Consider the following 26,433-nt stretch of genomic DNA (forward strand, 5'->3'; position numbering starts at 1 on the left):
CATAAAAACAAGTGGAGGCTGTTTACCTCCCCCTATATGATAACTGGCAGCAGCTCAGAGACTTTGCTGGGCCTGGAAACTATTAAGGTTCATTCAAAGCACCCTTGCATGTCCAGTCCTTCTTTTGGCCATCTACCAAGTTGCCTTGCAAACAGATGTTGGAACTGGTCTAAGTCTTAAGACACTCAGACTATAATTGTATTTAACACATAACATACACCAGTACAGCACCATATCACCACAATTCTAGTGTTCTTACACCTATTCAGGATCCTACTGCATAGCATATTTCTAAGACTTATCTAGTGCTGATGATGATATAGAATGTTTTTACAAATGAGCACATTTCCTTTTTGTAAGATCTCAGTCTAAAGCAAAAATTGACTCCTGGTGCACTACTCCTGCTAAGCAACATGAAGCAATTAACCATCTCTCCCCAAATCAGGTTAATAGTTAACATATGCACTTTCATAAGGCATGAAAAAAACAAAAGAACACCAAAAATAAAGAGGATCAGGAAATTTCTGCAACCACTAAAACAAGCAATGAACAAGACAAAACTATGAGACCTTGACAATACAGTTCAATGCCGGTCCCCACGCCTCACCACCAACAATACAAAATGCTCAATGCATGGACACACACACAATAAAAATTCATGCCTCTTTCTGAAACTATTTAAAAAATTAGAAAAAGAGCCAGGTTCCATCAAAGGATAATGTTAGCAAAAATAAAATGTCCTGGACTGTGCAGAATTATACATGAACAAATTTGGGGGGAAATGCCTTTAAAAATATACAAAGTCTTACTACGATTGAAGCTTGCCTTTATTGGCTGAAACAATCTGAAATTCATATTATAAATACTTTATTCATACAGTAACTTGATATAGTTACCATAACTACAGGCCCCATTCAATATGAAATTACTTACCCTTGCACTACAGATCTTTGCTACATACCAGATGTTTGAGACAACAGCAAAAAAAAAAGAATAATAATTTGGGAAAATGTACTGCCTCCTACAGTGGGCAGTTCTCTAATTTATTCCTTCTACAGCGGACAGTTCCCTAGTGGCTAAAACTGATGCATGTGAATGAGTTACAAAGTATATTATGCAAGTCACAAAAATGGGCTTCAGCTTCTATAAACGTGGCCACCAAGGAGACACACTTGTGCTTCCCTGCCCCATGTCACATTGGAATGCTAAAGAATGAACTGGGAGAGCAGACAGACTTTATATCTCCAACCTGCCCAACAAATGTAAACATGAGGCTGAAACTACATTCTCTTATTTTTACCCTCATTGTTCCCACCCCTCCAAGCCTCCAGAGAACTGACCTCGTGCGCCTCAAGAGCCCTTAGATGGCTGAGGGCTAGAGTTGAGCTTCAACCTCTCTGTGCTGCTCTTTTGCCAAAAAGAGGTGTCTTGTATTAGCAGCAATTTTTCCTCCATCCTGAAGACTGAATGCAGTGCCTCCACAACCTAACTAAATTCCACTGGGGTACAGGGTATGTAACACCCCTTCCCCCAATTGTATTTATTTATATTTAAGAGATCAAATAGATGAAAAGTAGGATAGCAGTACTAGAGAAGAAAGAGTGGGATATAATTATTCAACAGAAAGATCCATGCTCTTTATTTCTTTTTGGAGATTGAAATGTAGGAGTTGGCCCAGAGAAGCCCCAGCAACAAAACCTATAATGTCCCCCACCTGTGGGTAATCACTTTACAGACATCCTCTAGCAATGAAATAGTAGAGAAAAGAAAATGATGATAAAGACTTTTTTCAGATCTCCTCAAACTGGATTTGAGGTAAACCGAGGTAAAGCAGTAGAAGCTCTGCAGTTTGACCCCTAGCACTAACATCTCCTGCTGAACAGGACCCTATGGCTACATGCTGCTTGTACTGCCTTTCGGTAAAGTCTATCTTATCAAAGAGGCCATGATCATACTGGACTATTTCCTAGTAAAACATATGTGAATTAAAAAGTCTCTAAACAAATTTCCTTCCCTAGACAAGAAGTTTAAATAAATTAATGAAAAAATTGATCTAAACACAAATCCTGAAATGCGTTAAGAATTGGATTTACAGCTTTACAGTTCTAAAGCTATTATCCTTTTCAGCCATTTCCAATAGCAATCAGTGAGAGAGGTGAACCTTTCCTTGTCCCTTAAATATTTATATATGTAGAAACACCTTTCAAAAGTGCTTTAAAACTGATTGCAGACAAGACACTTCTACAGCATGAAGACTTTCTCTCACATACGACGACAATATTTGTTTATTCAGCAAGGGTCCCATTCAAAAGGACATTTGGGGGCATGCAGTGTGCTTCATGCATATATAAATCCAGAACTGCCCATTCAGACTGGAAGACTTGAACATTAATGTGCAGATGAAGAAACATGCACAGCATAAGCTTTTTATCTAGACCTAGCTCCATGGGTTTAAGTCTCTTAAAATGAGGTTTATGACTAACCTGTTATATACACTTGCGCTTGGGCTATGTTCTCGATCTCTCTCTCTCTCTCTTTCCCTGGTACGTTCTCTTTCTCTTTCACGATCTCGATCTCTTTCTCGGTCCCGCTCTCGCTCACGCTCCCTCTCCTTCTCGCGTCGTGAGTAATAATCCCACTGCTTGCTTGTATCCACAATAGGCCACGGAGAGGCGGAACCAGGGAGATGAGGAAAAGTAACTAAAGAAAAAGATGGTGAAATATAAAACTTAGTCTTGCAGTTGTATTTAACATCAGCCCTTTTTATTTATTACCTTTACATTTTTTCAAACCTGCAACATCCTGCAGTTTTGACAACAGAAATTCTTAATACAACTTTATAGCAATTTAGTATTCAGGTTAAAAAAAAAAGTATCAAGCTGTAGTAGTATTCACACTATACAAAGCTAAACTCGTACTTAAATGCTCCCATAAGGAAGAAGATAGCTGCTACCCTTCTACATCCCAAGGCCCTCTGAACTTAACAATAGAGTAGCAACAAAACACTACTATACAGAAGAATTTAGTTTATCTCAATAATTCATTTTAAAAACATGTAAAGAATGAGTGAGGACTGCTTAGAAAACTGATCACAATACTTTCTCTTTTAATAGCTACATTTGATGTTAGCAAAGATACTTTCCACCGATTCCTTCATAAATTTCTCGTTTAAAAATTCTGCATTGTTAAATTATTTCAGAATTACATGTTAAGATATTGTGTGTTCAATGCTCACATATACAATAATGACATCCAATCTACTGAACTGTGGAGCTCTTCTACTGGTACTGGTTCTTGAGAAAATACCATTGTAGGTGGTACTCTAGGATCAGGTTGAGAAATATTGATAGACTCTCAAAGTACAGGGTCACATGCTCTAGTCACAAAAGAAGCTTCTCATAAGATGTAGTCTAGAACTTTAAAAAACCCTAAATTTGACTACCAAGGTTGATGGTGCCTTAACAGTTTGAGTTCAGAACTGCTCCTCCAAGTTCAAACTGACAAGGCATAACAGTGAGAGAAAATTTGCCAGTTAAACTATGGGTTTATCCACATTATTATTGTTATGATTTAATTATTCATCTTTCTGCCATAAAGGTGCTCAAGGCAAGGAACAATAGTAATAATGAGGATCAATATAAATCAATATAAAAACTAAAATACATATAAATGTCTGGATGGACTTTCTAAAGGTTTTAATCTATTCCAGAAAGAAAATAAAAAAGAAAATTAGGTCTTACCTTCGATAATTTTCGTTCCTGTAGTACAAAGGATCAGTCCAGACTTCTGGGTTTTGCCTCCGCACCAGCAGGTGGAGAACAGAGCAAGATTTGACAAGCTCTGTCATATATACCAGGGTGCCACCCACAGCCTGCCAGTATTACGCCATGTCAAAGCAGAATGATCCCCAACTGTCACTAACTATATACATGAAGATCAACTGGGGAACCCTCGGGTCACTCCCCTCCAACAAGGATCAGACCCAGACAAACGTAAAGAACAGAGATAAGAAGCTCCTCAGAGCCAACGAATTTAGAGTAAAATTTAGGAACAGTAGATTCTCCGAACTTAACGCAGCAGTGGGAGGGACTCTGGACTGATCATTGGTACTACAGGAATGAAAATTATCGAAGGTAAGACCTAATTTTCTTTTCCCTGTACATACCGGATCAGTCCAGACTCCTGGGATGTACCAGAGCTCAACTACACGGGGTGGCAAACGGAGAGACCCGCTCTCAACACGCCTGCTCCGAAATTGCCCTCCCTGGAGTCCTGAACATCCAGACGATAGTGATGTGCGAACGTGTGCAACGACTTCCAAGTCGCTGCCCTACAGATCTCTAGCGGAGAGATCTGCTGACACTCCGCCCAGGAAGCCGCCTGGGAGCGAGTAGCGTGCGCCTTCAGACCCAAAGGCAAGGGCCGACCAGCCAAAAGATACGCGAAATTTATGGCTTCCTTCAACCATCGCGAGATGGTAGTCTTGGATGCCATATTACCCTTCTTGGGACCCTTCCAAAGTACGAAAAGGTGATCTGAAACCCGAAAACTATTAGTGATTTCCAGGTAGTGTAAGAGGGCCCGCCGCACATCCAACTTCAACTCTTTGGACAGAGTATCCCGACCTATCTATATGTGAAAACGCCGGAAGCTCCACCGACTGGTTCAGGTGAAAGGAAGAAACTACTTTAGGTAAAAAGGAAGAAAACGTCCGGAGACTAACTCCGGACTTAGAGATGTGCAAGAAGGGTTCCCTACAGGACAAAGCCTGCAGTTCAGAAACCCTCCTAGCCGAAGTGATCGCCACCAAAAACACGACCTTCAAAGTGAGATCCTTCAGAGACGTCCTCTTCAGAGGCTCAAACGGGGTGCGCACAAAGCTTTGAGCACCACATTAAGGTTCCAGGAAAGACAAGGAGCACGCAGGGGTGGACGCAAATGCTTTTCCCCCTTCAGGAAACGTACAATATCAGGATGAGATGCCAACATCCTCCCTTCCACTGTGCCCCATAAACAACCGAGAGCCGCCACCTGTACACGCAATGAACTACAAGACAGCCCCTTGGCCAAACCGTCCTGAAGAAAGGCTAAGATATCAGAAACGGCCGCCCGGGTAGATGGAACCATCCGAGAAATACACCATGACTCGAACACTTTCCAGACACGAATATATGACAATGAGGTTGAGGTCTTGCGCGACCGAAGAAGGGTGGACACCACCGCATCCGAATAACCTTTGCCTCTTAGACTGCGCCTCTCAATAGCCATGCTGCTAGACAAAAGCAATCTACCTGATCAAAACAGACCGGTCCCTGATGAAGCAGATTTGGTAACGCAGGAAGACGGAGTGGAGCTTCTATTGCCAGGTTGACGAGGTCTGCAAACCACGGCCGCCGAGGCCACTCGGGAGCCACCAAGATAACTTCCGCAGGGTGATTTTCTATGCGACGAAGGACCTTGCCTATTAGATGCCAATGAGGAAAAACATACAGAAGGATTGACGTCGGCCAGGGCAGTGCCAAGGCATCCACCCCTTCCGCTCCCGGTTCCCTGCGCCGTGCAAAGAAGCGTGGAGCCTTGGCGTTCTGAAAGGTTGCCATCAGATACATGGCCGACTGTCCCCACCTGTCGCAGATAAGCTGGAAGGCGCTGTCCGTCAGTTCCCATTCTCCGGGGTCGAGCTGATGTTTGCTCAGAAAGTCCGCGTGAACGTTGTCTAAACCTGCGATGTGGGACGCGGCAATGCTGAGAAGGTGCCGCTCCACCCACTGAAGTAGGAGTCGAGCTTCTAGCGCCACTGGGCGACTCAGGGTCCCCCCCTGACGACTGATGTAAGCCACCGTAGTTGCATTGTCGGACAGGACCCTGACCGTTTTTCCCTGAACTAGAGGGAGGAAGGCCCTCAGCGCCAGACGTACCACCCTGGTCTCCAGACGATTGATCAACCAGTGAGACTCGGTCGATCAATCGGTCGTGGACCAGTGTCCCTGCACTGACTGACGCAAACACACCGCTCCCCAGCCGGAGAGGCTCGCGTCTGTGGTGACCACCGTCCAATCCGGAGCTACAATCGAAACCCCCTTGAGGAGATTGTCCGAGTGTAACCACCATCCCAGGCTGGACCTCGCCACAGCCGTTAGAGGCAACGGAAGATGGAACTGTTCGGAGACCGGACTCCAGCGGGAAAGCAATGCCGATTGTAAGGGATGCATATGTGCGAAAGCCCACGGAACCAATTCTAGTGTGAATGCCATGGAACCAATCAACTGCAGATAGTCCCACACCATCGGCAGCTGCATCTGTAGCATGGCCAAGACCTGCCCTCGTAATTTGCGACAACTGTCTACGGACAGGAAAACCTTGCCTTGCTGCGTGTCGAATAACGCTCCCAAAACTTCCAGAGACTGGGCGGGATTGAGCTGACTCTTGGTCGTGTTGACCACCCAGCCGAGAGAGTGCAACAGTTGTAGTACCCGCTGGATCGCTGAGTGACAAAGCTCCTCGGATTCTGCTCGGATCAACCAATCGTCCAGGTACGGATGAACTAAGAGGCCCTCTCGCCGTAACTGTGCTACCACTACCACCATTATCTTGGTGAAAGTTCTGGGGGCCATCGCGAGCCCGAATGGTAACGCTTGAAATTGGTAATGCTTTCCCAACACAAAGAACCTGAGATATTTCTGGTGATCCTTCCAAATTCCAATGTGAAGGTACGCCTCCGTGAGATCCAGCGAGGCCAGGAACTCTCCCGGTCGCACCGAAGCAATCACGGACCTCAGGGTCTCCATGCGAAGCGTGGTATCCACAGGCAGCGGTTGACCTCTTTTAGGTCAAGAATGGGCCAAAAGGAACCCTCTTTTTTGGAACGACGAAGTATATGGAGTAGTGTCCTCTTCGTTGCTCCAAGACAGGAACTGGAACAATAGCCCCCAGGTTTACCAACCGGACCAGCGTCTGATGGACCGCTTCTCGCTTGTCTGCGTGCCCGCACGGGGACGGAAAGAATCTCGGTCAGGGCTGGCGAGCAAAATCTAAGGCGTAGCTGTGTCTTATCACCAAGAGTACCCACTGGTCTGTCGTGATCGCGGTCCATGCCTTGTAAGAGAGGGATAGCCTGCCCCCTAACTTTGGCACCAAGGGATGGACTGGAAGGCCATCATTGCGCCGACTTACCGCCGGGGGTGGCAGAGGTGGAAGCAGATCTGCCAAAACGCTGTTCCCGAAAGGGCTGAGATTGCTGTCTACACCCCCCCCCCCCCCCGAACGAAAGGAGGTCAAGGGTGTACTAGGGCGAGGGGCCCAAGACTTACGGTTACTCCTAAATCTAGACCGGGATGAGAAGGACCCCTTGGACCGTGACTTGTCCTCTGGCAGGCGGTATCCTTTATTCTCACCTAGTAACTGTATCATGTCATCCAATTCTTTGCCGAAAAGCAGTTTTTCCCTTAAAGGGTAAGAAGCCCAGACGAGACTTGGAGGCACCGTCCGCCGACCAGTTCCTTAGCCACAATAGACGCCGGGCTGAGACGGCTGACGCCATGGAGCGCTCCGAAGTTCTCAGGAGATCGTGCGGCGCGTCCGCGCTGTATGCGACTACCGCCTCTAGACGTCCGGCCTGTCTGGCTTCTTCCTCTGACATGCCCTCATTGGCAAAGTTGCTGTACTCAACGCAGGCCTGCCCATAGGGCAAAGTTACTACAGATTGCCGTTCGGGCCCCCAGAGCGGAAACCTCGAAAATTTTCTTCAATTGGATTTCCAACTTGCGATCCTGTAGATCCTTCAACGCCGTAGTGCCCGTGACCGGAACAGTCGTCCCCTTTGTCACCACTGACACCGCAGCATCCACTTTCGGAACCCGCAACACTTCCAGAGCCTCCTCTGGCAAGGGATAGAGTTTATCCATGGCCTTCGTAACCTTCAGACCTAGGTCTGGGGTATCCCATTCCCGAAAGAGAAGGTCCATCGACGAGAAGTGAAAGGGGAAAGTGGTAGGGGGGGGGGGGGGGTCACTCAAACCCAGCAACACTGGATCCAATGAGCCCAGCCTAGACTCCGCAGACGGAGTATCAATCCCTAATTCCCCCAAAATGGCGGGAATAAGGGGGGGCAACTCCTCCCCTCGGGTTGCCCCCCTTGGAAGTCTGACTTTGTCGCGCTGTCCCACGCGCAGATATTCCATCTCCCTCTGCCCCCCTTGGGGTGGGAGGGGACCCCATGATCCTCGGGGTCCGCCGACTCATTGGAGGACTCCGTGTCTTCCCTGGGGAGGGGAAGGGCCCGAACAGGCCGCTTGGCTTTGGAGGCTCCCTTCTTCTCCCCCGTACGTGGCCGAGACTCGCCCATCGAAGGTGGGACCCCTGATGGGGAGACCGTCTCTTGCCGGCTTTGCGGGCCTTAAAGGCCCTATGCATTGCAAGAATAAATTCCGACGAGAAAGAGGAGCAGGAGTCCTCTGTATCAGTAGTATCAGCATCGGGTCCCTTCCCCCCCCTGCTGCCGCGACCGTGGACTCCGGCTGTGAAACCGGGCATTGCGGGGAGAGGGGGGTGGGGAATTCCAGGCTCCTTCCGCGATCGGTGCGTCTGTGAGGGCAGCAGGTAAAATGGTGGGATTTCCCGTGCTCCGTGAGGCTGGCCTAGGAGAAAACGGGGGACGCTCCCCGATTGCAATTGCGAGCGTGCACCGACGAACCAGCACCCCCCAAATCGCCCCCGACGATCCCTCGCCTCCGGGGATGTAGGCTGAGCACAGCCCATCCTACAAGAGGCGCGCGCTAGCAGAGCCGCAGGCCGTGCCTCGTGGCATGCCGGCTCTGCTGAAACTACCTAAAAAACGCACAAAAACAATAAAAACGGCCACGAGGGAAGGGGAAGGAGGCAGGGGGGAAAGAAAACGCCGCCGCGGTAAGACCGGAGAATCTTGAAAACAAAAACTTTTTTTTTCTTGGTACCTCCGGAGCTGGATCGGTCCGGCAGGGGTGAGTGAGCCGGGCTCCCCGGTATCACCCCTGCTGGGCTTGATGAAGCGGGGTCCTCAACCCCTTGCCCCAGCAACCTGCTCGACCAGGGGGGATGGTCTTCTCAGGACCTAGCAAACCTCCTGGGAACCACGGACTTTTCTTCCTCCAAAACAGTTTTTTTCCCAATAAACTTAAACAAAGGAAGGAAGCAAACAGGAACAAACAATCCCCTGACTGACTATCCTCCCTGTCTTTTGGTTTTTTTTCCAGGCTGTGGGATCTGCACCCAGACCAGCTGCTGGAGACAGAGAAATACTGGCAGGCTGTGGGTGGCACCCTGGTATATATGACAGAGCCTGTCAAATCTTGCTCTATCTCCACCTGCTGGTGCGGAGGCAAAACCCAGGAGTCTGGACTGATCTGGTACGTACAGGGAAGCTCACATTAGTTTTTAACTTGTAGAGAGCAAAGGAAAAATATCAAATGGGAACAGGCTCATTAATATGGATCCTAATAATCCTTTGTGATGGGAAGAGCTCTAGTAGTATTATCGGTCCTGGAGAAAACCTGAATCTGTGGACTGTGATACTTTTTACTGAATCAATAAAAAACAAATGTGATACTATGTGTTTTCAAGACCATGTATGTTCCTTCTTCAAATGCTTCAAGTCCTTCAAAATCCTCAAGTTTCTTGGAAAGGGATAAGTCCTCCCTCTGGGCACTACCTAGCTATGAACAGCTTTGACAAGGCCTGTCATCTGACTTTTCATGAACTTCTGAGTCTTTTTTGCAGGCTTCTGGTCCAAGTCACAATTGGATTTAGCTTTCTGAATCTGAGGTACAGAGTTCTTTTCTCATGGGGCCAGAGCGACTTGAAATTACTTCCACCGAGCCCTAGGGGAAGCCCGATGCCTTTCCTCATTCCCTCCGAGGCCGCTCCGAAATCCCCCTGGCCCCCCCGTATTCTCTAAGGTCTGCAACCTTAGAAAATCCAGGCCTTAGTTTTGTATAAGTTGAAATGCATTTTATCTTTTCATGCTGATTACAAATACATAGAAACAGAGAAATGATGGCAGAAAAGGCCCAAATGATCCATCTAGTCTGCCCAGCAAGCTTCTTAAGGCAATAACTGCCATTCTGGGCAGGTTATTCCCATGTTTCTCTTAAGGGTAGCAAATGCTGGTCCATACAGCTATCTCCAAAACTTAAAACCCATAAAAATTACAGCTAGCAACATTTTTTACTGGGAGATGAGCTTACGACTTAAAGCACTTCTGAGCTCAACAAGTGCCTCTCTTTCCTTTCAAAAATAAAAGAAGAGAAGATTCAGGGAGCACTTCCCAGATTCTTTTTTTGAACAAGGAAATAAAATAAAACAGTACATTTTATTTTACCGCTGTTGCAGTACTTGTGCAGACCTCTCGCTGCAGATGAGGGCTTTGAGTTGCAGACTAGAGTTGATCCATTTTATCCTGGGCTCCCTATCTATTACATTCAAGGAGAAAGGACTACAGTGGTTGCTAAAAGACATGCTTTAATATAGACTGTGACACATAAGTATGCTTCCTCAAGAAGTGAAAGAAGAGTAATAACTTTAGAAAAAGACAAAGGCATATTCTGTTTTGGCCTTAGACCAGAATATTTAGGGTACTCCAAAATATGAAATTAACTGCTAGACAATGGCCAGGCCAGAACATTTTCCTGTGTTTCACTGTTGCCATCCTGCTAAATCACTGTACCTCTTTTGAATCAGACAGGAAACTAATTTTTATGATTTTAGGGAGGTAGGGGTTTATGTCTAAGTACATTTTATTTGTATTTTAATTTGAGAATGTTTATTGTATTCGTACTGATCAACTTGTTGGATGATGTGGAATATAAATGCCATAAATAAATTGCCTACCAATAAACACATTTTAAGGTGGCTCAGAAAAATAGTACAACAGAACTGGACAGTAATGTGAAGGAAAAGAGAATGCAAGATATTGTATGGAAAAAGCTGGAGAGAGAAAGTGAAAAATGTGTTGGGGGGATGAAAAAGGTGAGGAGAGGGAGGGGAAAGGCATATAGATCTGTGATATTACATCTTACATTTTTCCTGCAAAAAAAATCTAAAAGTAAAAGATACAAAGTATAATACTAATAAAACCCATTAAGGATCAAAAACAACTGAAAACCTGGCTTTTCCAACAAGCCTATCCCATGTCACCTCCCCCTACATAAAAATTCCCCTGTGAATCATCCTCCGATTTTCTGACTAAGAATGCTTTATGACCGCTGATTCTTGTACATTGTTACTTATGTTATAGTTGTTGTATTTATTTATTGATTTTGTTATGCCTTTTCAGTATTATCCACTCTTCCTGTTAATTGTATTTTTCGGTTACTTGTAAGGGCTTCGCCCAAAAGTTTTTGTTTTTTGTGAACCGATACGATGTGCGAACGGCTATCGGTATAGAAGAGACTTTAAATAAATAATAAATAAATAAATCAAACTAATGGTTTGCATCTACATTTTTACAATATTATTTGCAGGATCACCAAGTTTTCTAGGGCAGTAACCTATTACCTTATTGCCCGACAACCAGAAAAAATTCACTAACTGAAAGATGAAAGATTTACACAATATGGCACAAAACTACATAAAGGTTGGGGACACTACCTTTGAAAATATTTTTACTGTTTTTTTTTCTTTATAGGAATTTACAATTCTCCATGCCTATGACAGTGTTAAAGAAAAATTGTTGATAAACTATAGGCTATGTTGAACATTCTTGTCACATATTTCACTTGTGCACCTTAGAGATATATTTGTAATTTCTTCTAATGCTTTGTTTCCCTTCTTCCATTTATTGGCTGTAGATACTGCAGTTTTGAAATCTAAATAGAACAAGAGAAGTTCTCCCTCTCTAACCAATGACAACTGTATACATGCATGGAAGAGATTTATAATCAACTTAAGCAGTATTTCTACTATTCTAGTCTTACAAGCCTGAAAATGTGTCTTTTATTAGGTCAACAATCTAAGTTGCTGAAAAGCTTTATCATAACATCACTTGTCCAGCACAACCATGGCTAAGTTGAAAAATTTTATGACTTTATCCATAAAGCATATGAAAACTGCTTTGTTTACTGTTTCTGACAATTTGCCTCCTGCTCCACTCCCAGTGATGTCAGGGACCCGATAGTGAATGCTCCTGCAGCAACGCTGAAACAGATGCTGTACCTGTAGTGATCCTCGATGCTGTGGCAGTTTTGATGATCCCTGCCTAGATTATGAATGTGGATAGCGTGATCTTGTTTTTTTTTCTTTATTGAATTTTTTCATATTTATCACAAGTAGAACTTGTTCCAGAAAATTAAGACAAACTTGTATTATTACAAACCAAGAAATATCACAAAAGGTAATTTCCTCCAATATTTTGTCTTATATAATAATATCAGGAAATTTAGGGGAAAACAAGATTATAACAGAGCGATTATTCAGGAAATATTAATTATACAAGAAATAATCTGATCTTATACCCCCCCCCCCCCCACACACAAATATATACTGAACCAGATCTAGGGACTATTAGGAATATTTGTAGGTGAAATGGATTCCAGATTCTTTGAAATATCTCCTTCTGATTTAAATAGAAAGGAGGCTTTAGTTATCACTGGCACAGCTTCAGGTGGAAATTTAAGAATCTGTATTAGGTAGCTTTTAAATATTTCCTTAGGAGGAAACATCTTGATATAAGGAAAATTCAAAATCCTTAAATTTGAACTTCGTAGAGTATTTTCCAAATTTTCCATTTTCTTTGCCGAAACAGTATCTGATTGAACTAGCTTATGTTGAATCGTTTCTACTTTGGAAATTCTTGTTTCCAATTCCATAACTTTAGTATCCAACTGTCCAACCTGATTTTCTGTTACTTGCACTCACAGATTATTTTCTGTAATTACAACAATTAAAGATGATACAGCTTTTTCAACTGCAATTAACGCTGACCATACATTCTCTAAGGTGATCTATTTAGATTTCTCAAATAAAGAAATTGGCATCAGACATACTTAGATTTTCTCTTCTCCTTCTCCCATAGTACTGTTTCTACTTCCAACAGTCTCAGGCAATTTTATTGTGTGAGGAAGGCCCTTGGAATCCGTCCCGGACAGGTTCACCAAAGGTAAAACCACAAAAGTTTCCCTTCTCGGGCTTTAGTTGTAATAGTACCACTCATGCCAGGAATCTCCGATATCAAAGCAGCAGGGAGAGGAGGTATGTTCAGTTCGCCGGGGCTTAGTGATATTACCTCAGCCAGCGTAGAGAGCGATCGCTTAGCGTCAATCTGCACAACGGCTCTCCCCTCTGGCGTCAGTACTAGGGATGCTGCGAAGGTGGTTTCAATCTGTGGTTGCGAACGTTCAGGCATGGAGAAGAGCTTGATATTTCCCATAGCTGAGCTTTCCTCTTTGTAAGAACATAAGAACATAAGAAATTGCCATGCTGGGTCAGACAAAGGGTCGATCAAGCCCAGCATCCTGTTTCCAACAGAGGCCAAACCAGGACACAACAACCTGGCAATTACCCAAACACAAAGATGATCCCATGCTACTGATGCAATTAATAGCAGTTGCTATTCCCTAAGTAAACTTGATTAATAGCCGTTAATGGACTTCTCCTCCAAGAACTTATCCAAACCTTTTTTGAACCCAGCTACACTAACTGCACTAACCACATCCTCTGGCAACTAATTCCAGAGCTTTATTGTGCGTTGAGTGAAAAGGAATTTTCTCCGATTAGTCTTAAATGTGCTACCTGCTAACTTCATGGAATGCCCCCTAGTCCTTCTATTATTCGAAAGTGTAAATAACCGAGTCACATCTACTCGTTCAAGACCTCTCATGATCTTAAAGACCTCTATCATATCCCCCCTCAGCCGACTCTTCTCCAAGCTGAACAGCCCTAACCTCTTCAGTCTTTCCTCATAGGGGAGCTGTTCCATCCCCTTTATCATTTTGGTTGCCCTTCTCTGTACTTTCTCCATCGCAACTATATCTTTTTTGAGATGCGGCGACCAGAATTGTACACAGTATTCAAGGTGAGGTCTCACCATGGAGCGATACAGAGGCATTATGACATTTTCCATTTTATTAACCATTCCCTTCCTAATAATTCCTAACATTGTTTGCTTTTTTGACTGCTGTAGCACACTGAGCCGACAATTTTAAAGTATTATCCACTATGATGCCTAGATCTTTTTTCCTGGGTGGTAGCTCCTAATATGGAACCTAACATCGTGTAACTACAGCAAGGGTTATTTTTCCCTATATGCAACACCTTGCACTCGTCCACATTAAATTTCATCTGCCATTTGGATGCCCAATCTTCCAGTCTTGCAAGGTCCTCCTGTAATGTATCACAGACTGCTTGTGATTTAACTACTCTGAATAATTTTGTATCATCCGCAAATTTGATAACCTCACTCGTCGTATTCCTTTCCAGATCATTTATATATATATTGAAAAACACCAGTCCAAGTACAGATCCCTGAGGCACTCCACTGTTTACCAACTGTGGCATTATCAGGAAAAACAGCAAACAGGAAAAAAGAGAGAGCGCTTTCCTTCAGCGTGTGGATCAGTTGGCAGCCATCTTGTTTTTCCATTTAATCTTATTTTAACAGATTTGATCCTGCATGCTTACATGCTTTGTTTGCTGTTTATACTGATTTGCCTACATAAGTGTTTGTCCTGCCCTACCACCACTGATGACATCAGGGACCTGATAGTGAAAGCTCCTACAGTGATGCTGGAGGTGTCACGCACCCCACTGCTTGCATAAAGAAGCACAACATAGGAGCAGCCTCTTTGTGCACTCCATCTTGCATGATTGAGTGTGCCATGTAAGCAGGTTAGATATTTTATCTATTATACATTTTATCTATTGTATTTTAGGAGAATTTGTTTTTATTGCATTTTGAATAGAAGCAATTGGATGCTGATATGTATCATGGCATCCACTGAAGATACTATTATTGTCATTCTATTGGGAGTGGCCGCTATGTTGACCTGACCTACAATTGAGCATTCTCTAATACTCATACTCAGCCTGTCCTTGTGTGTCTACCAAGACACCACAAGTCTCAATCTTCTTCTCTTTTATCAGTATCTGCAAGTTAGTAAATGGTCAGGTGATAAAAAGAAAGTAGTCGATTCTGGGTGTTTTTATTAAGGATAATAGTCTGGATTTTGTGTGTGTCACTGAGACATGGCTTCTCTACTCTGACCTCATCCTTTTAAAACAACTTTACACAACCATGTGATCTTTCCTAAACCTCGAGAGAGGAAACCTGGAGGTGGTCTAATGGTAATTGCTAACGAGTTCATGGGGTTTAGAGTAGTACATTTTAATTATACACTGCATCTAGAACTGATGCCCTTAATTTTGATCTTAGGCTGGAGCCTTTGCTTGGTATATAGCCACCTGGTCACTTCTTTCCATGCACTGTTCATTCAACAGCTAATTGATGCCAATACAGTTATAAGAACAGTTGAATTCTTGGGGACTTTAACACCCATGTAGAAGATTTTCTTAACTCTATGCCCGCCCTAGGATGGATTCAGATGATCAGCATATCCACGCATTGGTATGGTCACACACACAATCTCATTTTTATGCCAAATAAAAACTGGCCTGTGTTTGTGATGAGGTGCCATGGACAGATCATAGATTAATTTGATTCTCTACAGTAATTACCATTTCATGTTGCCAATCTACATGTGAACTTGTGACTCGCATGAAGTGTTCTCTTAAAGATGAGGAGAAGTAGAGAGATCAATGGATTCCTATATTAAATTAATATGAAGAATCAATTGTGAGAAAGCAGTGAATCATTGGATGAATTCTCTAAATACAGTTCTCTGAATGTCCCTGCATCTATGAAAACAATACACCACCAACAAATGAACTACGTGCCTTGGTTTACAAACTCAGTTCAAGAGGCTAAGCAGAAGCTGAGGCATGCCAAGCAATGCTGGCGAAAGACTAAATCACACAATGATCTTGACAGTTATACTCTCTTGGCTGCTTACAAACAATCAATACCTCTAAAACAAAGTATCTTCCACATGATTGCATGCTGCCTTATCACATCCTCAGAAAGTTGTTCTATTTTGTTAACTCATTGACTCTGTGAATAAGGTCTCTTTCAACTCATAGTCAATCTCTTTTGGCAAACAATTTTTAGATTCACATCCCTGCCAAAGTCTCTGATGTAGCTGATCCAACTGATGCCAAGGAACTTGCCATGAAGGGTGACCAATGGGAAGACTTTGATCTCACCGTAACCACAGAACTTATTGAAATTTTGGGCTAATATGAAGATTAATTTATGCCTGATGAACAACTCCTCTAATACTGCCATGAAAACTATGTTCAGAATTGAGCCCTTACATTTCATGACTTGTCTTTAAAGGAGGGCAATCTCCCAATTGCTCCTAAATCAGCTGTGATTGGGTCAATATTAACTCCCCTATGAGGAAAGGCTGAAGAGGTTAGGGCTGTTCAGCTTGGAGAAGAGACAGCTGAGGGGGGAAATGATAGAGGTCTTTAAGATCATGCGAGGTCTTGAACGAGTAGATATGAAGTGGTTATTTACACTTTTGGATAATAGAAGGACTAGGGGGCATTCCATGAAGTTAGCAGGTAGCACATTTAAGACTAATCGGAGAAAATTCTTTTTCACTCAACGCACAATTAAGGTCTGGAATTTGTTGCCAGAGGATGTGGTTAGTGCAGTTAATGTATCTGGGTTCAAAAAAGGTTTGGATACGTTCTTGGAGAAGTCCATAAACTGCTATTAATCAAGTTGACTTAGGGAATAGCCACTGCTATTAGCTGCATCAGTAGCATGGGATCTTCTTGGTGTTTGGGTAATTGCCAGGTTCTTGTAGCCTGGTTTGGCCTCTGTTGGAAACAGGATGCTGGGCTTGATGGACCCTTGGTCTGACCCAGCATGGCAATGATTATGTTCTTATTAAAAAGCCCAGCGACATATTCTTGTGATCCAAATAACTACATCCAGTCTCATCACTGCCAATTCTGGCCAAGATAATTGAGAATGTGGTTTTGAAGCAACTGAACTCTTACACTGAGGTCAAGAATCTACTAAACTCATTTAAGTTTGGATTTAGAACTGGGACATTATACTGAGTTTTTTCACATCTCTAATCTTGAATCATTCCACTGTGAATCTGATTCTGGAACCAGGTTTTTCCTGGTCCTATTGGATGTCTGCTTGGCATTCAGCACCGTGGACTATCACATTTTACTTGGGGGTCTTTCCGCAAGGAGAATAGCATCTGTTGTCTTAAAATGTTTTATATCATTCTTAACAGACCATTACTAAAGAGCTTCCTCTGGGACTTCTAGTACTTATTCCAGGCTAATGGGAACTGGTGTCCCTCAAGACTTGCTCTATCAGCGATGCTTTTCAACATATGTGACGGACCCCTTGGTTTCTTCATCATTATAATCTAGGTATTCCTGTATTCAGAAACCACCTTTGAGGGTGCTGGGATGGTCCACTTCTTGAGAATTAACAAAAGTGACTTATAAGAATGAGCTCCAGCTTTGAGTTGGAGTTAGGAGGTAGTGTGGAGCTTTATCTAAGTTGGACTTTTCCAGGAGCAGTCAGAGGAGCCAAGCAAAATCTGCCTGGGGAGATATTGCTTTTCAAGTCCACTCACTGACTGGTTAGAAGTTCCTTCTCTGGGTTGTTTTCGAGTTTACACTTTTTCATGGTAGGAGCCAGTTCACCACTTTGGTTCAGGGCCTGGGACACCCTTATTATGGAGCTGCTCAGATTAGGGAAGACCTGCCCTTCCCAACCTTTGCCTGAGGAGGGAGGAGGTGGTGGCCCACTGCAAGGAACAACTCCGGTGTTAATAAGAGTTTTTGGGATAAAGAGACATTTTGTTAGATCTGAGAGGAAGATTTTGGCTGTGCCTTCTCCCACCCTGATAAAGGAACATTGAGAGCTGTGTGCTCCAGGATCCCTTCCCAACTTGGGAGTAAGGGAGATCGGGCAGGACTAAGAAAAACAGTGAGTAAAATTAAATTTGAGTTACACCAGAGGACCACTATTCGGAGTCTTCGTCCCTGGGAAGGGAGATAATTGGGAATACTGTGCAGAGACTGTGTATAGATTTTTGGTCAGCTGGAAGGGAGTTTTTCATCCCAACAAAGATATCCCTGCCCACTTGGGAATCTCATTAATTCAAGGCCTGGGTGGTGAGTGTTCTTGCCCCTGGACCAAAGTAGAGGGACCCTTGCACAGATATAGAGAGAAAGTATTGTAACAGCCACCTGTGGAATCTAAAGGAATTAAGTTGAATTGTGCCATTTTTTACCCGATTACCCATCAGCAAAGACTGATTTGTGGACACTCAGCCAGAGTCTCCTATGTATTATTTCTGTCACTCACAGCATCCACTGTGTGGTGAAAAGTGTATCACCCCCCCCCCCCCCCAAGGAATACAAATAGGAGTCACCCCTGTCACATTAGGCCCTAAAGGTAGGTCTTTCCCCCACCTATAAAGGATCTGGCCCTGGAAGTAAGAGATTGTGAGAGAGTTAGATGGTGAGTGGTTCCAGCCCCAAACAGAAACAAATTCTTTTATGGCCCCCATCAGGTAGCAATCCGTACCCGGGGATGGGATTACATATATGTCTCCCATCTGTTGAGTACTGTTTTACTTGAAGGTGGGAAATAAAATTTATGCGGATGACATCCAGTTTTATTTTCCCATTTCGTCCACTATATCTGAAGCATTACAAAGGATAACCAAATGTATGAACTCAATAATTGGTTAGCTTCTAATAAGAAATCCGAAGTCTTATTTCTTATTCATTCTTCTGTCTTTGATGTGCCTACTGAGCTTGTTTATAACACCAGTATTCCCACTGTACATCAAATTAGAAATCTGGCCAGCTTATTTGATTCTGCTCTTACATTTCGCCCACATATAAAAAAAAGTTTAGTGAAAATAGCATTCTAGAAAATGCAATAGCTTCAACATCTGAAACCATTTCTAGAAGTGTCTAATCTGAGAATTTTTGCTCAGACATAAATATTTTCACCCATGGACTTTTGCAATTCACTATTGTTAGGTCTTTCATATAATGCACTCAGATCCTTGCAGCTTGCTCAGAACCTGATGGTACATATAACTGGAGTTCTTCTTTGGGAACATATTATGCCGGTGCCTCCCCAGTGAATGGCATATTAAATTTAAGGTCTTAGCCCAGATTTTTAAAGCCATTAATGTTTTAACACAGTTCTAAAGATCTAGCGTCCCAACAGGACCCTGAGAGCTTCTTTTCAGAGATTACTGGATGCACCCTCAAGTCGATTAGACCATGTGAATTTAGTGAGTGTACGTTTGTAGTAGCGAGTCCTAACTCTAGAATTCTTTCCTCAGGAACTTAGAAATGAAAACTTCTCTGCTGTGTTTTAAAAAATCTTTGAAAGCATGGTTATTTATGCAGGCTTTTAATAAGTACTGATTTTAACATACTAGTCCTAGGTAGGTTTTAACAAGTATTGCTATACTGACAAATTATTATTTTAAGTGTTGAGTGAAAAGGAGTGGAAATCACTATAACCCCATACTTCAAAATATGAAAGTTTGTGTGAAGACGTTCTTAAGAATAAGAACCCATATGTAAAGGATACGCCCTTTTGTGGCCTCCCATTTTGTTACATGTAAACCAGTACGATGTGTAAACGGCTATCGGTATATAAAAATGTTAAATAAATAAATAAACAAAAGTTCTATAGTCCCAAGAAAGCATTATTTCTTCATCATAAACTGTAATCATGAAATGCAAAATTGAGTCCCATGACATGGCCGTGTTTTGCCTTGCAGCTTCAATAGGAGAGAGGATAATGACCCCCCCTGCCTTTTCTGACATAAGACTGATAAATTCCGTGGAAAAATAAAATAAAAAAAAAGTTCTCTATTTATATTGTGGATATACTAAAAACCAGGCTTACTTACAGCTTTCAGAGATTGAAGCCATACATCTCTGTCTATGCAAAAGGTTGATTAGGGTGAAGCAGCAGGAAAATTACAATTTAAAGTCATAAATCAACTGGGGTGTATGGCATTGTACCAGGAAGCAAACTGGGCAGATTGCCATCTTATTATCCTTATCTGCCATCAAAAGTGCTGTAAAACTGTCAATCAAATGAGAAAGCAGGCTGCAATTGTTGAATGTACAGCAATGGTACAGAACCTTAGCCAGTCTTAGAATCCAGAAATAATGGTTTTAGGATTATTTACGTTTTATAAAAGTATAGTGTTTCCAATGCTGTATATATGTAATGAATGTAAAAATATGGGAGTACATTAAAAAAATAAGATTTACAAGACAAAAAAAGAAGAGTCTTAAAAATCTAGCAGTAACGTTTGCATGCACATTGTACATGTGGACATTGCAGGCTGTCAAACACGCACAATGTATCTGTGGACTTTACCAAGGATTTTCAAAACAAACTTAAGTGCACAAGCTCACTTTGAAAATATGTAGGAAAGTGGCCATGTACGCAAAGAAATTCACTCATGTAAAGTTTACACCTCCTTTTTAGAAAGTGTAACTTGTTTGTGCACATTTAATGCGCATACATTTTAAAATCAAACGTATGCATGTAAGAGCCAACTCTGACCCAACTTTGCCCTCTGGAACGCTTCTGCTCAGTTCACATACAAGCATACATGAAAACGGGTTATGCAGATACATTTATACAGACAGAGCTCCAGCTGATTTTATAACAGCCATTTACACGCATAAAAGCTTTGCAAATCGGGCCTTAAAAGGCTAACAAACAGTAAGTAGTAGGATCCTGCTCAAAAAGATGATCCCTTTAGTATACGACAAATTAAACTCTTGCCCATAAACACTCAAGAATACATAGCTACATTCTGAATCCTATCAATATCCCACCGTTAAGGTACTAATTGTATTCAAACACTACAGGATGTACAAGGTGCAGCCAGACATTGAAGATGCTTGAGTGATATAACTCAGCAAAGGATTACCAGTTAAAAAATAGTGTATATCCTGTGGTACCTTATTGCTTAATTAGAACACAATAAATGAGCCTAAAATACTGGGTAGCACAAGAAATATACTGCTATGCCCACAATCACACAGCATGTGTTTAACCACACCTTGATGGTGAAGTTGTAGGCTTTAAGCTATCTGGCATGCTCCTTTGGATTTCTGCACGCTAAAGCATGACTTTGCACTTCCCGGTACTGAATACTAGTTGCCAAACTTTTGATCATTTGTTTTCTTAGATCACTTCTAATACTCTCTGTCATTGAATGTGACAGGGTTGTGCTCTGCTCCAACTCTAACTGATTCAAATGACCCTTCTGCCCTTAGGAAGAAGTTTAGTTTTTAGAGATAAGGATTCTATCTTTAGAGTAATATATAGAGAAATAAACCAGACTGGATGTATTAAAATATTCTCTTTTATTCCAGATAAAAAAGAAATGATAATATTTTAAAGCCTCTAAATAACTGTATGAGGCATTACAGTGCTTAAATCTTATTCTAATTAAACAGTGCAGAGCTATGAGAGTAAATATGAGAGTAAACAACAGTGACAAACTATTGAAATCAGATACACATCTACTAGAGACATTTCTCTTGTAAAATCAATGCATTTCTAATACATCTCTTGTTAATACTTGCTAGAAATAGTAGTACTTAGCTTAGGAAAGGTTCTCATATGGAGAAAAAGATAACAATTTCTCACCAAATCTCAATGAAGCAATTAGGCCCGCTATTGTCTGTTTCTCCTGCGGTCAGTCAGAGATCAATTCTGCCTGCCTTGCCCTTCTCTTTGTTAGCAGTGGTTTAAATAAACAAAACCCAGGTAGGGGCTAGTCTGCTCCTTCTCTTTCAAGAAGTTAACAAATTTTCCCTCCCTTCCTAAAACAGAGGGGTCTGGATCTGGAAGACATCCCAACTCATTAAAGTTGTCTTCCTTGCCCACCTCTGATGGGGTTAGTCGGGGAGAGCACTCATTTCCTTCTAAACCAGAGCAGAGATAAGAAATAAAAGTTTTTCTATTTTTTTTATTTTTTCTTCTGAGCTCAAGGACACAGGTGTAGGTTGAAAGATATCCAAAGGAGGCCCCTGTCTAGTTCATGGCATATGGAAAGCAATTCTTATGTCTCAATAGTAACTTAATATTACTGACTACACTGAATATATGTAATTACTAATAAACACATTTTCATATTTAATAACATATTTTCTGACATCTCTGCTCCTTCAGTATTGTAGATCTAAGTTTCATCTTCAAAGACAAGCTTTTCCTTCCAACCCTTCTGCAATATCTCTCACAAAGATATTGAACAGAACTAGCCTCAGAACTGATCCTTGATGCACTCTGCTTATCACTCTTCTCTCCTCAGAGTGGTTTCCATTTATTACTACTCGCCAAAAACACTGATGTTCTTTTTTTAGGCCAGTAGTTCCTCTTTTCTCCTTTTTATTTGAGTTCAATCAAATCCCAAAGCTGGGATCCTGGTGCCATGAACCTTCATTTACAACTACCTGAGGATTTTTTGCCTTATTTTAAGAGACCCTCTTACTGTGATTAGTGCAGCAACAGTCCTGAGGCTGGGAGTCATGTACCGGAGCTCCTTTGTATCATGGGCTGTAAATCCTGCGTCAGGTGTCACCCTTAAATATGACAATGACACCTTTACACCCCACAACTGGGCTAGAAATGAATGCTGCTTTCGCAGCATCTCCAGCCCCAGGCGACCAAGTGTGAAAGACCAAACTCTAGGATTGAACCAGGCACCTAAGCCATCAGGCTAGTCCCACTTATATGTTCTTAAATGAAAGCTGGCACTATGGCAAAAACTTCCAACTATTTAACGCTGTTACAATTTAGCAGATTTTTATTAAAAACTTAGTTTGTTTCTTGATTAACTGCAACGTCTTACATTTATAAAAGTCCTGTAATCTTTGTGGGATGAGATAACTTTTATGGGACTGAAAAAAAAAAATGTTGTACATGAGTTTTTCAGACCACAATTTGTTAGTCCCATAAAAGCTATCACAATCTACAAAGACTTCGGTTGTCGCTAGGACCAATATGGCTGCTAGGCCACTGCACCAAAGAAAAGACAACAGGAACAGTGCTCTGCTCTGTTTTTGCTGCAAAAATGTATATAGTGGTAACCTTTATTAGCTCAGATTATGTGATTCCTGCATCATAAATATTCTAATACTTAAATGAAGAAGTTATTTAATTTGTTTTAATATTAAGTGGTTATTGATAACAGCATTATATACTTAAGGGACAGCATTTCAACCTGGTTGACTTTTAGGTTTACCACACAGAAATACTACATTAAAGGAGTTTAAATAATTCTCTTAAAATTACAGAAATGAACATGTGGACTCACCATTGCCATATGGAAATGTGGGTGCTGAGCGACTGTCATATGCAGAAGAATGTCCACTGTTTAAAAACAAAAAACAACCGATTTGAAAAATGTGATTTTTTAAAATTAAATCTTGATTCAGTAAATTATGGAAAATGGAAATTAAAGAGAACATTTTTGAGTAGGTAGGAACTGGCAGACGTGGAGGAACCAGTAGGGCTCTAGTTAACTGCATATATCTCAACTGGAAGAAGTTAACACATGGGATTTCACAATTAAATAGAAAATAAGGGGTGAATTTTGTTAACTGTCTGCATTGCTGAAAAGTTAATTAACTTCAAAATTTGCACCAATTTTTAAAGTGAACTTATGCACCTAAATTCACTTTGAAAATTACCCCAGGAATACTACTACCAGCACATATTTATACCAGCTAATTTATGTGGGTAGTTTTTTTCAGAGAAAAGTATATTCATACTTATGGAAACTTAATGTTTAACGGTTTTTATTGTTTTCAAATAAGCAACAAACACGCCTGAGGGGGTGTGGTTCTGAGCCCTCCCCAGGCATACAAAACGAGTCAAGACAACAAAACCAAAACACCAGCCCCCCGTCCCCCACCCTCCCCCTTGTTGTAGAAACAGCATCAGCTATGAATTTTAATTGTGTTCAGTCCGCATATGTCACATTGCTCCTTGAAAACCCAAAGTTCAGCACGTTCAAGCGTTGAGAAGAAGACTACGAATATGATGTGGAAGTGATTGGATATATGGTAGCCACACTGAGAGAAATCGCCGCCTCGCGTTGGGGTAATGGCGAGCCGTCATGTTCTCCATGATCATTATTGAATGGAAGCTGTTCCTCCAGGCCCAATAGGAGGGCTCATCTGTAGTCCGCCATTGCGATAGGATGATTCGCTTACCTACAAGACAAGCCTTAGCCAAAAGCAGACGTGAGCCAGGATCTCTGATACGTATGGGCGATATACAGCCAAATAACAGCCACAGAGGGGTAATAGGAATGGCCACATTCAATAAGTCCGCCAAATGGTTCGCCACAAGGCCCCAGAATCGTTTGATCGGCGGACAGGTCCAGAAGACATGTGATAGAGTGCCCAAGGCATGTCCACACCGAGGGCACCCAGCCGCCGGCACAAGTTTTAAATGATAGGCTATCTGGGGAGAAATATATGCCCGGCTCAAAAATTTATATTGCATTTCTCTGTAATATTGGTTGATCGAGATCCTGGCTGCACGGTGAAAACAGATCCTGAGAATGGTCGAAGTAAGAAGAAAGTCCCCATCCATATTCCAACGAGACGCCAGAAGTTCACACACATCCCCCCCCAACCCCTGTCGCAGCCTTGCATAACAAGTGGACAGGGAGGGAGTCGCACGGCTCCCCAGTTGAAATAAATGCTTCATTGACTGAAACAAGGCTGGACTCTTAATTTCCTCTGGAATGGATCGCAAATAATGCGTCATTTGTAAGTAGGAAAATGTGTGAGTGACCCCTAGCCCATAGGTCTCCTGAAGTTCCTTGAAAGAGAAAATCCTCCCGTTGGTGGTAAACAAATGTCCCAAGTGGGTGATACCCTTCGCCTGCCAAGTCTGAAAACCTGTGGATTGCATACCCGGGATAAACTCTGCATTTCCCTGAACAGGAAGGAGATAGGCACACCGTGAGGTAATATTCAGCCTCCCCCCCACCCTCCTCCAAGACAGTCTAATGGGGCGGACCAATGGGGTGTTCAACAGGAACGAGGGGAGTTTGGCCGATGGCGCTTGCAGCGTATAAGTTGGGGTGTATGGCGCCTGTAGCGCCCGTTCAGCGGTCATGGAAGTAAAGGTCTCCCTATCCAACAACCAATCCCTGATAACCCGCATGTTACAGGCTAGATTATAGGTACCCATGTCCGGCACACCCATCCCTCCCGCCCCCACCTAGCTTTCAACCAAGACAATGGGGTGCGGGACTTCCCCCCTCGCCACAAGAATCTACGTAGTAGAGTGTCCAGTTGGCACAAATCCACGCGTTTTAAAAGGATGGGGACATTTTGAAGAAAATAAAGCCATTTAGGCAGTAAACACATTTTAAAAAGATTTATTCGACCGCTCAGCGAGAGCGGTAGGTTTCTCTACCTGGTCAGACTGTCGGATGTGCTACGCATTAGCCCAGGGATGTTTGCCTGGTAAATCTTATCCGGATCTGCTGGAATATTCACCCCCAAATATCTAAGCGGGCCCTGAGTCCAATGTAACGGGAACTCACCCTGCCAGGTGTCCGAAAGAGTCGATGGGTATGCTAACACTGAGGATTTATTGTCATTCATCTGCAAACCGGAAAAAGCCCCAAATGACCCAATCAGGGATAGTAAATGAGGAACGGACACCTGAGGATTCGTGACAAGGACTAGCAGGTCGTCTGCGAATGCCACCCCCTTAAATATCCGGGGGCCAAACCGAACTCCCCGTATCTCCCTCCTGTGATGCAGCGCTACCAAAAGAGGCTCCAATTGCAATATAAATAGCAGAGGTGACAGGGGACACCCTTGCCACGTTCCCCACGTCACCATAAACTCGTCCGACCGACTCCCATTCAACAAAATCACAGCCCGTGGGTCCGCGTACAATAAACGCACTGCCTGTAGGAAAAAACCCCGCAAACCCCATTCGTTCCAGAAGATGAAAAAGGTATCGCCATTCCACCCTGTCGAACGCCTTCTCGGAGTCGAAGCTAATAACCAAATGGGGTTCCCCAAGTTGACGACAGTTCGTCATGGCAGTCAACACCCGGCGAATATTAGCAAGGGCGTACCGCTGGCGAACAAAGCCTACCTGATGGTCCCCAACTAGAGTAGGCAGTATGGCGGCCAAGCGATCTTATGGAAACTTAAAAGTATGCATGCATTTTTCCTTGAAAAATTCATAATAATGTGCTTAAGTGCAAATCCCTCCCTATCCCTGCCATTGGGAATGTCTGCTCTCACTGTGGATAAACCTACACGCATATA

The 26,433-nt window shown here is 42.8% G+C and overlaps 1 protein-coding gene across 5 annotated transcripts in view; it reads right to left on the reverse strand.

Moving 5' to 3' along the window:
* Positions 1 to 26,433, reverse strand: part of FIP1L1 (factor interacting with PAPOLA and CPSF1) — a 323,029-nt gene that overhangs the window by 49,003 nt on the left and 247,593 nt on the right. For all 5 annotated transcript variants that reach the window (XM_029587658.1, XM_029587675.1, XM_029587666.1 and 2 more), the window contains 2 exons: positions 23,442 to 23,497; positions 2,484 to 2,700 (listed from right to left, as the gene is read on the reverse strand). In XM_029587658.1, the coding sequence (XP_029443518.1) occupies positions 2,484 to 2,700; positions 23,442 to 23,497 (273 nt within the window). The remainder of the gene's footprint in view (positions 1 to 2,483; positions 2,701 to 23,441; positions 23,498 to 26,433) is intronic.

This window comes from Rhinatrema bivittatum, chromosome 1 (genome assembly GCF_901001135.1).
Source record: "Rhinatrema bivittatum chromosome 1, aRhiBiv1.1, whole genome shotgun sequence".
NCBI lineage: Eukaryota > Metazoa > Chordata > Amphibia > Gymnophiona > Rhinatrematidae > Rhinatrema > Rhinatrema bivittatum.